Here is a 13,526-nt window from a genome sequence, read left to right as displayed (position 1 = left end):
AAGCCATCAGACATTACAGACGCCCGCCCTTGGAAGAACAAAACTGTGTAACTCTTATAAATCAGATACACACAGGTGCAATTTATGTTTACGTTGGTAGTGCAGTGGCAGTATATATGAAGAATTCTTTCTTAGTTTTTTCTTTGCACTTCATTTTCACTTTTCAAGCATTGTGACTGATTTTTGGAAGGCATATTTGGCTAGGAGTATATTTTATCTCACTTATTAAGGTATATTTGTAGTAGCATTTAATACTTAATAATTTAGGATTTTTTTTATGTTAGGCTGTGGATAAATCTTTTTTAAGGAAGGTATTGCCCAGTGTGATGAATTTTTAGCAGGGAAAAAATCCAACCAGTAAATATTTCACTATTGCACATTTTAATTAATTAATGGATTTCTATCCCACCTTTCTCCCAAAATGGGATTCCCCTTCACTTACAGGTATACAATACTTCGGTTAGCAAAGTAGATGAGTTCCTGGGCATTACTTCTTTAATGGAAACTTTGGTACCAAAGGGAGAAATGACATGAAAAGAATAGGGATAGGTTCCTACATCGCAAATAAAGAAGAGCAGTTCAGTAAGTTTCAGCAAACTGTTTTAACCCAAACTTAACCATATGCACATGTGAAATTAAAGACTCTGGTAAGCCTTGTATTAAGTAAACAAAAGTATCTTGAACCTCGTAGAGACCACTTGAAAGCTTCTTCCAAAATGCATGCAGGACCAGTGTTTTCTCTCACCTTATGATTTCCATTTTGGTAGCTAGACTTGTAGATCTGTGCTTTTTTAAACATGTTGGGGGAAACTGATGAGGCGGGCTTATCTGCTCTCTGCTTTTATCTCAGTAAGCAATTATAGAGGCAACTGGTGTTTCCTTTGTCTATTGTAGGATTGACTAGAGTAGAATCCTGCTTTTTCCCACCTTAAGCTTCACTGCATTGTTTAATGCAGACATGCTGCTGCAACCTGACACTGAAAAATCTATGTATCTCCAGTCCTTCTTCACCATATTCCTGATGATGCTAAAACATTCCAGCTAAAGAGAGGATGAGGAAAAGGGGGAAGTGGGCAGGTATAAAAAGACTTTGTAAAAAGGAGCTTCTTTGTCAGAGGCTTTGTTAACTGAGGTATGCTATATTTTTGGAATTTCTTGTCTCCAGCTGCAATATGTTTTATGATTTCACACTTCATTGGGTTTTTTGTTTTGTTTTTTATTTGTGATATAAAGTGCCAACTATCTCTGAGTGCCAAATGAGAATCCAGTCCAACATACATGTTGCATTGCTTGACTTACTGGTTGAGTCAAAAGCTCTCTTCTGACAAAAAAAACCTCCTAAGAAGCTAGACTCAAAAGGGGAAGAGGCTGTGCTGGGCATTTGGTACTTTATGTTTTTTTAGTAAACCTCTTGTTTTGATCAAACCAGTTTTTTAAATGTGCAATAGGATGCTTAAAATACTGGCTCTGGCTACTCTTTAGCTATCCCTGACATAATACTGAAACAGAAATCCACAAGATTAAAACTATTGTCAAAGGAGAAATAACACACATTTATTGCACCAATTCTTGCAACAGTATGAAGTCAGTGAAGCATGGAACCATATTAGAAGTGGACTTATTTGAGGCAGTGGGGGTGAACATGTGATTTGAACTAAGCATCTGACCTCATGTTCTTAGTTTATGTAATGCACTAGCTATCCTCTTGCATGTTTTATTACTCATCTTCAGATGAGGTGAGATATAGCATTACATTTGTCATGGTGCAACATGGTTATGACTAGCTAGTTTTTTGGGACTAATGAGCTATTGAAGGTACCCCAGAAATATGCCCCTCTCTTTAAAGTACAGCTGTTTTTTCAGAAATCTTTATTTTTATTCTGGATCTTTTCCTTCTTGCTTTCCTCTTAGATAGGACAATGCAAGTAGGTGAGTTGTTTTCACTTTCCTTTCTCCTTGGTTTACAAGTCCCATTGACAAAAGGTATATGGGTGTGTGAGAGTGTGTGTGTCTCTAGGAAATGGATTTCAGTTATCTAGAAAAGGTTTTATGTTGCTGTTGTGTGTGAAAATATTTAAGATGTTTGAGCTGAGTCCTAAGCTCAAACATCCAAGCTAATTAAAACTGGTGTACAAGGGTAGACTGAGTGAGTAGAATTCATTCATTAGCAGACTATTAGATAAAACATGTCTTCACCACATGTCAAAACTTTATTGTCCATCCATACAACCGGGTTGTTGTTTTTTATCTGCCACTGTGGGGGGGGGGGTGGACAGGAGGTTGACTATTAAAATCATGCTAAGACACTTGTTTGCTACTGCTGCCTTCTTGAATTAGGGTCTATAAACTTCAAGGCGAATCTGCTTAAAATTGTGTATGTTCTGCCATCTGCTAAATTTGGTGCGATGCTGACCTTCCATGAATGCCAGATGCATTGCATGCTTGATGGTAAATCAAATCAGTTGACAAGAGTTCATTTCTCCTTTCCCCCCTTTCTTTCAGATTCAAGGGATTTATTGAAGGAATTTCCCCAGCCTAAAAATTTGCTCAACAGCGTCATTGGAAGAGCTCTCGGCATCTCCCATGCAAGGGACAAGCTGGTGTACATCCATACCAATGGGCCACGGAAAAAGGTAGCCTGAACTGAAGGCCAGGATGCTCTGCATGGCAAAACTGTGTCACATTTAAGAAGCTCTTTTGTTTCCTATTCCTGTGCCCCTTTGAGGGCCCATCATTCTTTCCTACTTGTAAATTATCCTCAAACATATACAATTAATCCTCCACATTTGCAGGTTTGACGTTTGCAGATTTGGTTAATACATTCTCTCTAGGAATCTCTAGGTCCTCCTGTGAAGCTCTGCCGGATGTTGACCATAGAGTTGCACTGGAGAACCTAGAGATTCCTAGGGAAAACAGTTCTCTAGGTATTTGTAGGTCCTCCAGCATTATTCTGTGGTCAACTTCTGACAGATATTGACTATAGAGTTGCACCGGAGGACCTAGAAATTCCTAGAAAGGAAAAAAATAGTGGAAATTTATTTGTGCTTTTTCCACTTCCGTGAGGGTCCTGTGTTCCTAACCCAGCAAATGTGGAGGGACCATTGTCTATAGAAATCTCCTGTTTTCAGGTGTAAGTGGAAAGACATGGCTATTTTCAAGAAATGAAGGTGGCTTCAGCTTATTTGCTGCACTTTACAGCACAAGGAGCCACCTACAGATTTGAAATAGGGTCTTTGACTGAGTTGTCCCTTAGTTGCACCTTGCTTGTCTTTCTGGGACGTTCTGTGACTGAATGGCAGCCATTTTGTGAATGGGCAGCCCACTTGGCAGGCATACTGTGATCTTGCCCTTATCCTTGACACCACCTCAAAATTCCAAATGTGCTCTTCAATTCAAAATGATTGGAGGCCTTGGTGTAGAAAATACTGAGGCAGAGGAACCAGTTGACTTACTACTGGTATATGATGCCTTGCTATATTCTAACCTCAACATCATCACCCAAAGAATCCATTGAGAAATTCCAAGAGCGTGTGCCTCAGAATCATACTCCCAGCATACTTCCAGGACTGGGAGTCACCTGAAAAAGCAAGTATGTGACTCCTTTTGCATCATGGCTGCAGTCCTATAATATCTATCTACAAGTATATTTCACTGAATTCAATAAAAGTGGCTTCCATGCATATTGGGTTTTGTCCCATCACTGTCCAGAGGCAGGCAAAGAAGACACATGACTTGAAAGTGAAATATTTTTGTTCTCTTGGCCATAGCCATCTCATTCTTTTTTCCCCTGGCTGTAGCCAGAGTCCCTCACTTGTGCTTTGCTCCTTCAGTATCTTCCCCCTTGTCTTTCCTTCTTTTATCCCATAGGTCCAAGAACAAGCTGCAGGGCTTATATTCCTGAGGGGGGGGGGGGTGTTGCTTGTTTTGTGTAATGAAGATCCTACTCTTTGCCAATTTTACTTCATACTCTCAGCCTTCCACCAAAAGGAAAAACAAGCTCAGTTCTACATGCGGTCTAACTAAGTTCTTGCTATTTTCTCCCTTCTAACAGAAAGTCACACTGGTCATCAAGTGGCCGAAGAATGTGGAGGTAGAAGGCTATGGGACCAAAAAGATTGATGCTGAGCGACAAGCTGCTGCAGCTGCTTGTCAACTCTTCAAGGTGATCAGGGGATGAGGGGGCTGTTCTTCATCTCCCAGCTCTTCTTCTTCATCTCCCAGCTCTGTTGATAGTAACCCTAGCCTCCGGTGTGTTTATTGGGCATAGCTTCTGTGGCATGTCTTAGATTTTATTTTCTCAGTGGCTTCCTGGACTGGTTTGGCAAGTGGCAAGGATGTCTCTGTGGGTATCCAAGGACAAATTAAACCTTATGAAGAGGAAATGCCATCATACCTGTGAACAGAGCCAGCCACACAACAAAATTTGAGTCGTTGCTTGTCATGCTTCAAGCAGGAGGATTTCTCCTCTGCCTAATGGGGTGTGTGTGCGCGCACATGCACATCTGACATTTTGCTGCCCATTGTGCCAAGCTGTAGTCAGAGCCCAGAAGCGGGACAAAGCGGTAGGATCTCTTTATTTGGAATAGTCTTTCTGGATGGGAGGAAGGATTTGGGATGGAGTTGAGTAGCTAATGTTTGGATTAGATTATTATTAATTTAAAGCATTTATAATCAAAACATTTTAGCCAAAACAAACTAGGAGAGCAACTGACAAGGTACACGGTTAAGATCATCCCAGTCCATGGATTAGTATTAGTATTAGTATTAACATTTATTTATATACGTTTGTTTATTTATTTATTGGGCGCTGTAAAGTTTGCACAATGCTTTAAGAAGGGGACATGAGGAAAAAGGGTTTAGGAAGGAGAGAGGGGAGAAAACAAGTTTCATGGTTATCATTATAATGCTAATAAGGTGCAGCACCCAGGCAAGGCTGCAAAGAGAGGTGCCCAGTAGTTCTCCTTCATATCACTATGACAGTACCTATATGAAGCTTTGGGGAATAGGAAAGCTATCTATCTAAATAAAGGCTTATGAGATCCTGCTTTCCTTCTCTTCCTCCTGACCATGTCGGGGGGGGGGGGAGTACCATTTGCTGAGTGTAGAGGGGTACCATCTCAACTCATGCATAGCTCCTCTCAGGAATAACCCTTGTTCTTAGTCAGCTTATTTGTCCTTCATCCTGACTGTTACTGTCACCAACTAGCATGTGAGCTTGTGTCTTTGTGTATGTGTGTGTGCCTCAAGTCATTTCCAATGTATGACGACCCATGGGGGCATATTTTTTTCAAAGAAAAGAGGGATGCTTGAGACCCACACTTGCCCACCTGTGCCTTAGGGAGATGGTGAGCTTTTATTGGATTTCTTTTCTGCCTTTCTCCCAGTGTGGAATCTAAAGTGGTTCAGGATATGTTATATGTTATAACAATTTGTAAAAAAGGAATTAAATAAACAGCGATATTAAAAACTGCTTACTTTGTAACAGTTGCAAGATAATGATAAAACTACAGTACATTACAATTAAAAAACCTTGTACAGTGCCCAGTTAAAAGTTAGAGGCCTGGATGAATAAAAAGGTCTTTGAAAACTGCCAGAAAGAGAACGGGGGGGGGGGGGGGGGGAGCCAACTGAGACGCTTGTGGGGGGGAATTCCATAACCTGAAGGCAGGCACCAAGAAGGCACTCTTCCATGTCCTCACCAACTGTAGCTATGATCAACATCTTTATCAATGACTTGGATGAAAGAATTGGGGGCACACTTATCAAATTTGCAGATAACACTAAATTAGGAGGAGTAGCTAATACCCCAGAGGACAGGATCAAGATTCAAAGTGAGCTGAAGAAACTAGAAAACTGGGCCAAAGCTAACAAAATGAAATTCAACACGGAGAAATGTACGGTACTGCACTTAGGGCGGAAAAATAAAATGCACAGATATAGGATTATGGGGGGCACCTGGCTGAACGAAACTATGTGTAAAGGATCTAGGAGTCCAAGTGGCCCACAGGTTCAACATGAGTCAACAGTGCAATGCGGCAGCTAAAAAGGCCAATGCAATTTTATGCTGCATCAATAGAAGTATAGTGTCTAGATCAAGGGAAGTAATAGTGCCACTGTATTCTGCTTTGGCCAGGCCCCACCTGGAATACTGTGTCCAGTTCTGGGCACCACAATTCAAAAAGGATGTGGAAAAACTGGAGCGTGTCCAAGGGAGGGAACTAAATGGTGAAGGGTCTGGAAGCCATGTCCTGTGAGGAACGCCTTAGTGAGCTGGGTATGTTTAGCCTGGAGAAGAGAAGGTTAAGAGGTGATATGATAGCCCTATTTAAATATTTGAAGGGATTAAGGAGGGAGCAAGTTTGTTCTCTGCTGCTCCAGAAACTAGAACGCAGAACAATGGATGCAAACTGCAGGAAAAGAGATTCCACCTCAACATTAGGAGGAACTTCCTGACAGTAAGGGCTGACCGATAGTGGAACAAACTCCCTTGGAATGTGGTGAAGTCTCCTTCCTTGGAGGTCTTCAAACAGAGGCTAGATGGCCATCTATTGGGGATGCTTTGATTTGGATTTCCTGCATGGCAGGGGGTTGGACTGGATGGCCCTTGTGGTCTCTTCCAACTCTATGATTCTATGATAATCTATTGTTTGCTCTCCCACTAGGGCTGGGGTTTGCTGGGGCCCAGGAATGAGCTCTTTGATGCTGCCAGGTACCGTATCATTGCTGAGCAGCTGGGCTGCCCTGATGAGAGATGGTGCCCTGAGGGCCGGTGGCGCTCCAAATCTGGCCCATCACTGGCTGACCTGTCCACCTGCTGGAGAAGGATGGAGCCTGATGAACCCATCCAGCCCCTGGAGCACAGCCGGTTGCCAAAACCCATCAGGAAGGAAGAGCTGGAGGAGGGGGAACTGGAGGAAGGAGAGCTGGAGGAGGGGGAGCTGGAAGAGGACACCATCGACGTTTCCGACTACCTTTCCATGACGCATCCAGGGGCTCGCACTCCGCCCAGAGATATGAGGTAGGTCCACAAACATGGAAACCAGCAGGCAAGGGACATTGTTCTATGTGTGGTTGTTCCTGGGCATCAGGAGAGGCTTCAGTGTTTGTGTAGTGCTTTGGTTCCCAAACTAAAACCATAGAGGGCGGCATCGGAGAAGGATAGACAACGAGTGCAAGAACTGTTTGTTTATTTGATTTATATCCCATCTTCTAGTGTGGGATTCAAAGCAGTTTACAATATAGATCAAACAAAACTGCTTAAAACAATATGAGGAACAAGTTTAAACTCTCTGAGTCAAAATTGCTACATTTCTGAGATTTGTTTGGGGTTTGTTTTTGTTTTGTTTTGTTTTGTTGTTTTTTGGTCCGAGCTACCTTCACATGGCTATAGTGTTGTTGTTGTTGTTGTTGTTAATCTTTATTTATTAAGCGCTGTAAATGTATCAGTCTTTAGTGCTGGTTTATACAATTGTCAGAGGCTAAGAAGCCACATTGCCCCTACCAGAGACCTTGTAGGGCCATATCTACCCTATGTGTCCCCTGAAAAAAAATTAAAAAACAGATTGGCACAAACACACAACCTAGGGGGTGTGAGGGTGATTAACTACATTTTTCACCATCTCTGTGTTGGTTGAGGCCCAGCAGTGTCCTCTTTTCTTGGGAAATGAAGACCTCTCCTGGGCTTAGGTCCTCCTATTCCCCACCCCTGCTTTAGTGTGTTTGCTTTCTAGTGTTCCTTCTCAACCTGCTGTGCAACCCTCTCTGGTAGTGGAGGGATGAGGAAGGGACACAGATTGTTCCTCCTTGCATAGAATAAGAAATAATAATAATAATAATAATAATAATAATAATAATAATAATATTTATTTGTATACCGCCCTCTAAACCAATCCGGGCGGTTAACAACAGTAAAATATAAAACAGTAAAATTAGTTCTCTTCCCAAACTGAAACTCAGGGAATCAAGTCCAACCCAAATATACCCGATCTCATTTGCTTGCAGAAGCTGAGCAGAGTGAGGCCTTAATGTTTGTGTAAGAAACCACCAAGAAATAACATTTCAAAGCTAGGAAAGAATCCTGCCTGAAATCATAAGGAGCTACTACCGCCAGTCAGAATTGATTCTCGTGGGCTAAACGGACTAGTGGTTTGACTTGATAGAAGGCAGCTTCTTATGTTCTATGTCACTGCGAGTTTAGCCGGCTACTCTGCATTGCTGTCTGCTAATGCAACCTTCACCTCGAAATAATCCCACTGTTACTGAATGAGGTCTGCAGGTGCTGAATAATAATGGCGGTGTTCTAGAATATCATGGATGTTCTGTAAGCCACTGTGATGCAAACAGTTAAGAGCCCTTAACAGTCTTGCTTTTGGTAGCAAGCGACACTTGCTAGGTTGCCTTCCTAGTGATCTTCATCTGGCACCAGTGTTGCTGAGATGTGTGTCCCTACACAACCTTGTTTTAGCAATGTCAGCTCACCTCTTACTTTTTAAGCCAACAGCGGTCTAGTCCTGATGACTAGAAAGAGAAACAGGAAAAACAATAAGACCGTTTCTGCTTTGCAACTCGGGTAGGAGCAAGTATGGCTGCTCATGGAAAAAGGGCCTGTAGTTTCATTTCCTGTCCTTGTCTCCCACTTACATTTCTCTGTCCCCATGCATCTATTATCCAGCATTCCAAACCTGTCCTCAAGATATGGCCTTTTGCGTGTACACGGACCCCCAACTCCAACTGAGCTGCCAGTAATAAAGCTGGAGCATAATTTCTCTATGCAGCTGTACATACGATTAAGCTATTGGTTGTTCCAGGCCAATAATAATTCTCCTTGTATGTAATTCTGTATGTTATTCTCTTCTCTTGTAGGGATGGCTTCTCTCTTGAAATGACAGATGACAGCACAGCCCTTCGGGCTCTGACCCAGTTTCCCCTTCCCAAAAACCTCCTGGCTCAGGTGATCCAGATTGCCACTTCCTCGTCTACAGTCAAGGTGAGTTGTTGCACACATGGATCACCTTATCTACTGACTTGATCAAGGCAGATCATTTGTAGGGAGGAAAAGAGGATTCTTAAAGCATCCAACCAGCACAGGGATTTAAGAACAGGACTGGCACTGAGCAGAATAGAAGAATAGTTCTTCTTAAGGTGGTATATGTAATGAATTTGAACTGGAGTAGCCAGAAGTATGGAAAAGGAGAGAAGATATGTTCATGTGCAAACAAACCTAGTGCTGAACAGATGATATAGGAACCAGAAGGATTGAAGACAGAACACATTTTCTTGTCCTGCAGCCCCATCTGTCAGTGTCTCTCTGGATCCAAGTCAAAGTGCAGGTTTTATTATGCATTTATTTGCAAATATTTATATGCAGCTTATGTCCAAATATTTCAAAGCAATGTACATCAATACAGTGTAAAATGTACACAACCACAAATACACAGAAATCAACACACACTTTTTTGAGCAATTTTACCTGTAAATGCTTCAAGGCCCCAGTACTTGACACAATACATCTCTCATTACTAGGCTACCTAGATCTAAAGGTCAGAATTTGAGGCCATCATCTGAAAAAAGCTTGGAAGATAGCCACAAGGCTTTTTTAGCTGTGAAGGAGAAGGCCTTTTTAGCTGTGGTCCCTCACCTATGCAGTGTTCTCCCCTAGCAAGATCTACTTCAACCCAGTTGTTTGATAACATGAGATTGTCTGACTATTGGGACACTACAGGGGCTTTCTGCTGACCTTTCCTTTGTCTTTAGGAGTACATGCAGTTCCGGACTGTGGGCACCAAGACGAAGATCTGCAAGCTGACACTGCGCTGGCCCTGCCCCATGACATTTGCTGCCAAGGGGCGCCGTAAGGTGGAGGCGGAAAACAAAGCAGCTGCTCTGGCCTGTCAAAAGCTGAAGGTAAAAAGCTAGCTTTTCCCAAAACAGTGCCAGAATCTCAACCCTATCACTCAGTTGTCAGGGGCCATCTTTGAATTCTCCTCTCTGTCCCTTCCCCATCTCTCATTTGGGCAGGTAAAAACTTACCATTCTCCTGCAGCTCCCATTTGTGCCCATTATTTTCATATTACTCTTCCCCAACCACCCTTTCTGCACTGTGTCCAAAGCAGGGGCTTTCTTGGGATCTCCAAGGTGATGTGGTGAGAGAGCTAAAAATGTGCAGCCGCTTGATGTTTGCCTGTATTTGCTTCCTAACTCATCAGGGGGCCCCAGGCAACATACAGCAGAGGAAAGAAATATAAATATATGGATTCATTATCCACTGATTCAACTGTCCCCATCTTGAAAATATTTTTTTAAAATATAAATTCCAAAAACATTGATTTTGCCATTTCATTTAATGGGACTTGAGCAGCCACAGATTTTGGTATTCGCAGGGGACCTAGAACCAAATCCTAGTGGATACCAAGGGTCCACTATACAAACAATTGAAAACAAACCACAACTTTTCTTTAAAAACAGTTTTAGAATTGCAGGCAGTTGAAGTTGCTAGAGCAGCCACCCTAGTAATAAGGACCAGAGGTTATACAAAATATCACAGTCTTAGCTGCATTTTAAGAACTCAAGAGGGGATGGAGATAGTTTGACTGCTGCAGAGGGAATTGCACAGGTGAGTTGCCTCTGCACAGAAAGTCCCTGTCGCATGTACTCCTCATGAGGTAGCAGGACATCTAAGAGGGCCTCTGCTGAGGATCTCAAATTTTGGGCAGCCTGATATGGGAAGGGCTATGGTCAACATGGTATCTATTAAGTGCCTTTCTCCATCCCTTGCTTGTCCTCCGACCTAACTGCTCTTTCCCCTTTACAGAGTCTTGGTTTGGTAGACAAGAACAATAATCCTCTGAGCCATGCCATGTATAACATGACTTCCCTCCGGGAGCTGGGTGAGAACCAAAGGAAGCCCTGCCACATCAAAGTCCCTGAGGCTACATTACGCAAGATAGAGAACTACTTGAACCATGTAAGTCTTTCTTGTGTTAGAGATTGTGTTGGGTGGAGCGGCTTGAATTTCCAAGTGAAACAAGCCAAAGGGGGTTTATGCATATGTGCAAATCCAAAGGATGAATGAATGTGGGTTATGGGGAGAAGGGCAGAAGATTGTTATATTTCTTATGCTCCCACTGTAGGAAAACTGTTGGAGCAGTCTTAAATTTGGTTAAATTGACTTGTTTGCTTTACAGTATCTCTGTCATATAATTTGCTGAGGTGTGGTGTTGCCATAAAATGTTCACAAAACACTCACAAATCTGCCTAGGATAAATATATTAACAATACTGTTTATTAGTATGAATTCTGTCCATGAACTAAAATGTCATTTTGGAATCCACATTTTGGATGGGAGAAACACTTCTCTACAGTCCCCTGGGAAAGGAAAGGCTGTGAAGATCTTGGGGAGATCAGGAAGCCTGTTTAAGAACAAGGAGGCAGAATTAGGAAGGATGAAGGGGCTGGCTAGGCGTCAAAGAGGTTTGCATGTGGTGATGGTAGCTTCATACCTCTCTGAATTTAGTCCAGTAAATTTACTCTCCTGGTGCTTAGTGTACGGACCTTCTAAAGTCATCTGTTTCAGCTTCTGCACTGCCTTTACAGACGTTCTCCTCCTTGCAGACCTTTGACCAAGGTGCTTGTCAGCCAAGAGTGATGAGGTAGTTTATAGCCACTCGCCCATGTCATACGCGAGTGCACTTTACGCGGCTTTCAGCATATGCTGAAAGCCATGCGGGGAGGAAGGGGCAGCACACCCCATAGGGACAAATGGGGTGCACACTGCTGTGTGCACAAGCCCCATTAATTTAAATCTGGCTCGAGCATAGGCATTGTTTGTTTTTTGTGGGGGAGTCTGGAACAGATCCCCGCGTAAACATAGGGCGCACTGTACAGCATTTAAACATAACACTTCCACTGAAAATGAGGACTGGATGATGATGAGATTAGCTTTATTCAAACCTTGCCTTGTCCTTAAAACCTGGACTCAAATTGCAAATCAAATAGATTATAGTATGGTTTAAAATATGCAAATGATCAGCATTATAATAGAACTAGGCCATTAACAATACTGAAACAATCAAAACCTTGCGCTGAAAACAATAGAAGTAGTTCAGAACAGTACAATTAAAACAGTATAGCATTCTCTTATAAGCTCTTTCCTTTAAAACATTCAGTTCTAAAACCTGTCAGATTTTTAAAATGTTCACCTGGTAATGGAAGGACAGCAGAGAGGAGAACATTCTAGCCTCCCCCCTAAAACAGTTCCCAAGCCTAGAGGGCAGCCACTGAGAAGGCCCTTGCTTTTTCTTTGTTTAAACTGTTAGAGACTTTGGCAGTCTCCCCTTGGCACTTTTAATTATTTCTCTGGCATTAAGTCAGTCCCAAAGAACCTTTGTACCCATGGGAATACTTGTGACACATGTAAGTCCATGCCAGAGGCATAGCACCAAGGAGAAATTCTTGGCTGACTTTCTGCTCCTTCCCAGTTCCCAGTGGACACTCGAGAATCCAGACCACGGCTGGCGGACGACATGATGAACTTGAGCAAGGAGTCAGGGTCCCTCAGCGATTCCATCACAGGCAAGACTTACATCCCCATGTCCGAGTCAGAAGAAGTGCGCCTCAGCCAGAACCTCCTGGCACTGTGGAGGCGGAGAGGCTCCTCTTGGCCAGAGGGTCACTCCCTGCCTGTGGATTCCCATCGGGAAGCAATTCTTTCTGCCATTGAGCAGAATCCTGTGGTGGTGGTAGCTGGGGACACAGGCTGTGGGAAGACCACCCGCATCCCCCAGCTAATGCTGGAACACTACATCCTGGATGGGCGTGGGGCCCAGTGCAATATGATCATCACCCAGCCCCGGCGGATCAGTGCCATCTCTGTAGCCCAGCGGGTGGCTCAGGAGCTGGGCTCTAACATGAGGAAGAATGTGGGCTACCAAGTGCGGCTGGAGAGCAAGCCGCCTGCCCGGGGAGGGGCCCTGCTCTTCTGCACAGTGGGCATCCTTCTGCGGAAACTGCAGGGAAACCCCCGGCTGGAGGGGGTCAGCCATGTCATCGTGGACGAGGTCCATGAGCGGGACGTCAACACAGACTTCCTGTTGATCCTGCTGAAGGGCATCCAAAAGCAAAACCCCAACCTCCGGCTGGTGCTGATGAGCGCCACAGGGGACAACCAGCGCTTCTCACAGTACTTTGGGGATTGCCCTGTGGTCAAGGTGCCAGGCTTCATGTATCCGGTCAAGGAATACTACCTGGAAGAGATCATGAACATGCTGGGGCGTCACAGACACCGGCACTACGAGATCAAGGTGAGCTTAGGGCACATTCACCTCATTTGTCTGTCTCTTTCTCTCTCCTTTCACTGTTCTGAGCTGTCTGCTTAAGAAAATGTAATAACTGCTGTAAGAAATTCTTACAGAATTTAATCCTGCTGTCCTGCAGTCTCCTCACATTCTTCCCTACAGTAGTAGACCAGCCTTCTGGAGTTCTCACTGCTCCAGGGTGGTCAGTCTCTCTCCAGGGCCTCAGTTCCTGGT

General features: G+C 43.5%; 1 protein-coding gene across 6 annotated transcripts in view; it reads left to right on the top strand.

Moving 5' to 3' along the window:
- Window positions 1-13,526, top strand: part of DHX30 (DExH-box helicase 30) — a 39,503-nt gene that overhangs the window by 15,113 nt on the left and 10,864 nt on the right. For 2 of the 6 annotated variants that reach the window (XR_016281985.1, XM_089533823.1), the window contains exons 2-9: window positions 445-582; window positions 2,503-2,633; window positions 4,052-4,162; window positions 6,663-7,018; window positions 8,863-8,986; window positions 9,754-9,903; window positions 10,811-10,963; window positions 12,477-13,298. Coding sequence is in view for 5 of the 6 variants with exons in the window: in XM_089533823.1 (XP_089389949.1) it covers window positions 531-582; window positions 2,503-2,633; window positions 4,052-4,162; window positions 6,663-7,018; window positions 8,863-8,986; window positions 9,754-9,903; window positions 10,811-10,963; window positions 12,477-13,298 (1,899 nt within the window). In the remaining variant the exon portion in view is untranslated. Of the gene's footprint in view, window positions 1-444; window positions 583-908; window positions 1,078-1,911; window positions 1,930-2,502; window positions 2,634-4,051; window positions 4,163-6,662; window positions 7,019-8,862; window positions 8,987-9,753; window positions 9,904-10,810; window positions 10,964-12,476; window positions 13,299-13,526 lie in introns of those variants that run through there. The other 4 variants (XM_089533824.1, XM_089533827.1, XM_089533828.1 and 1 more) reach the window with 3 other exon arrangements.

The sequence above is a fragment of the Sceloporus occidentalis genome, unplaced genomic scaffold, assembly GCF_023333645.1.
Source record: "Sceloporus occidentalis isolate IW3139 unplaced genomic scaffold, rSceOcc1.0.p SCAF_7, whole genome shotgun sequence".
NCBI lineage: Eukaryota > Metazoa > Chordata > Lepidosauria > Squamata > Phrynosomatidae > Sceloporus > Sceloporus occidentalis.
Note: the sequence above shows the minus strand (reverse complement) of the source record. Positions and strands in the feature narration are given on the sequence as shown.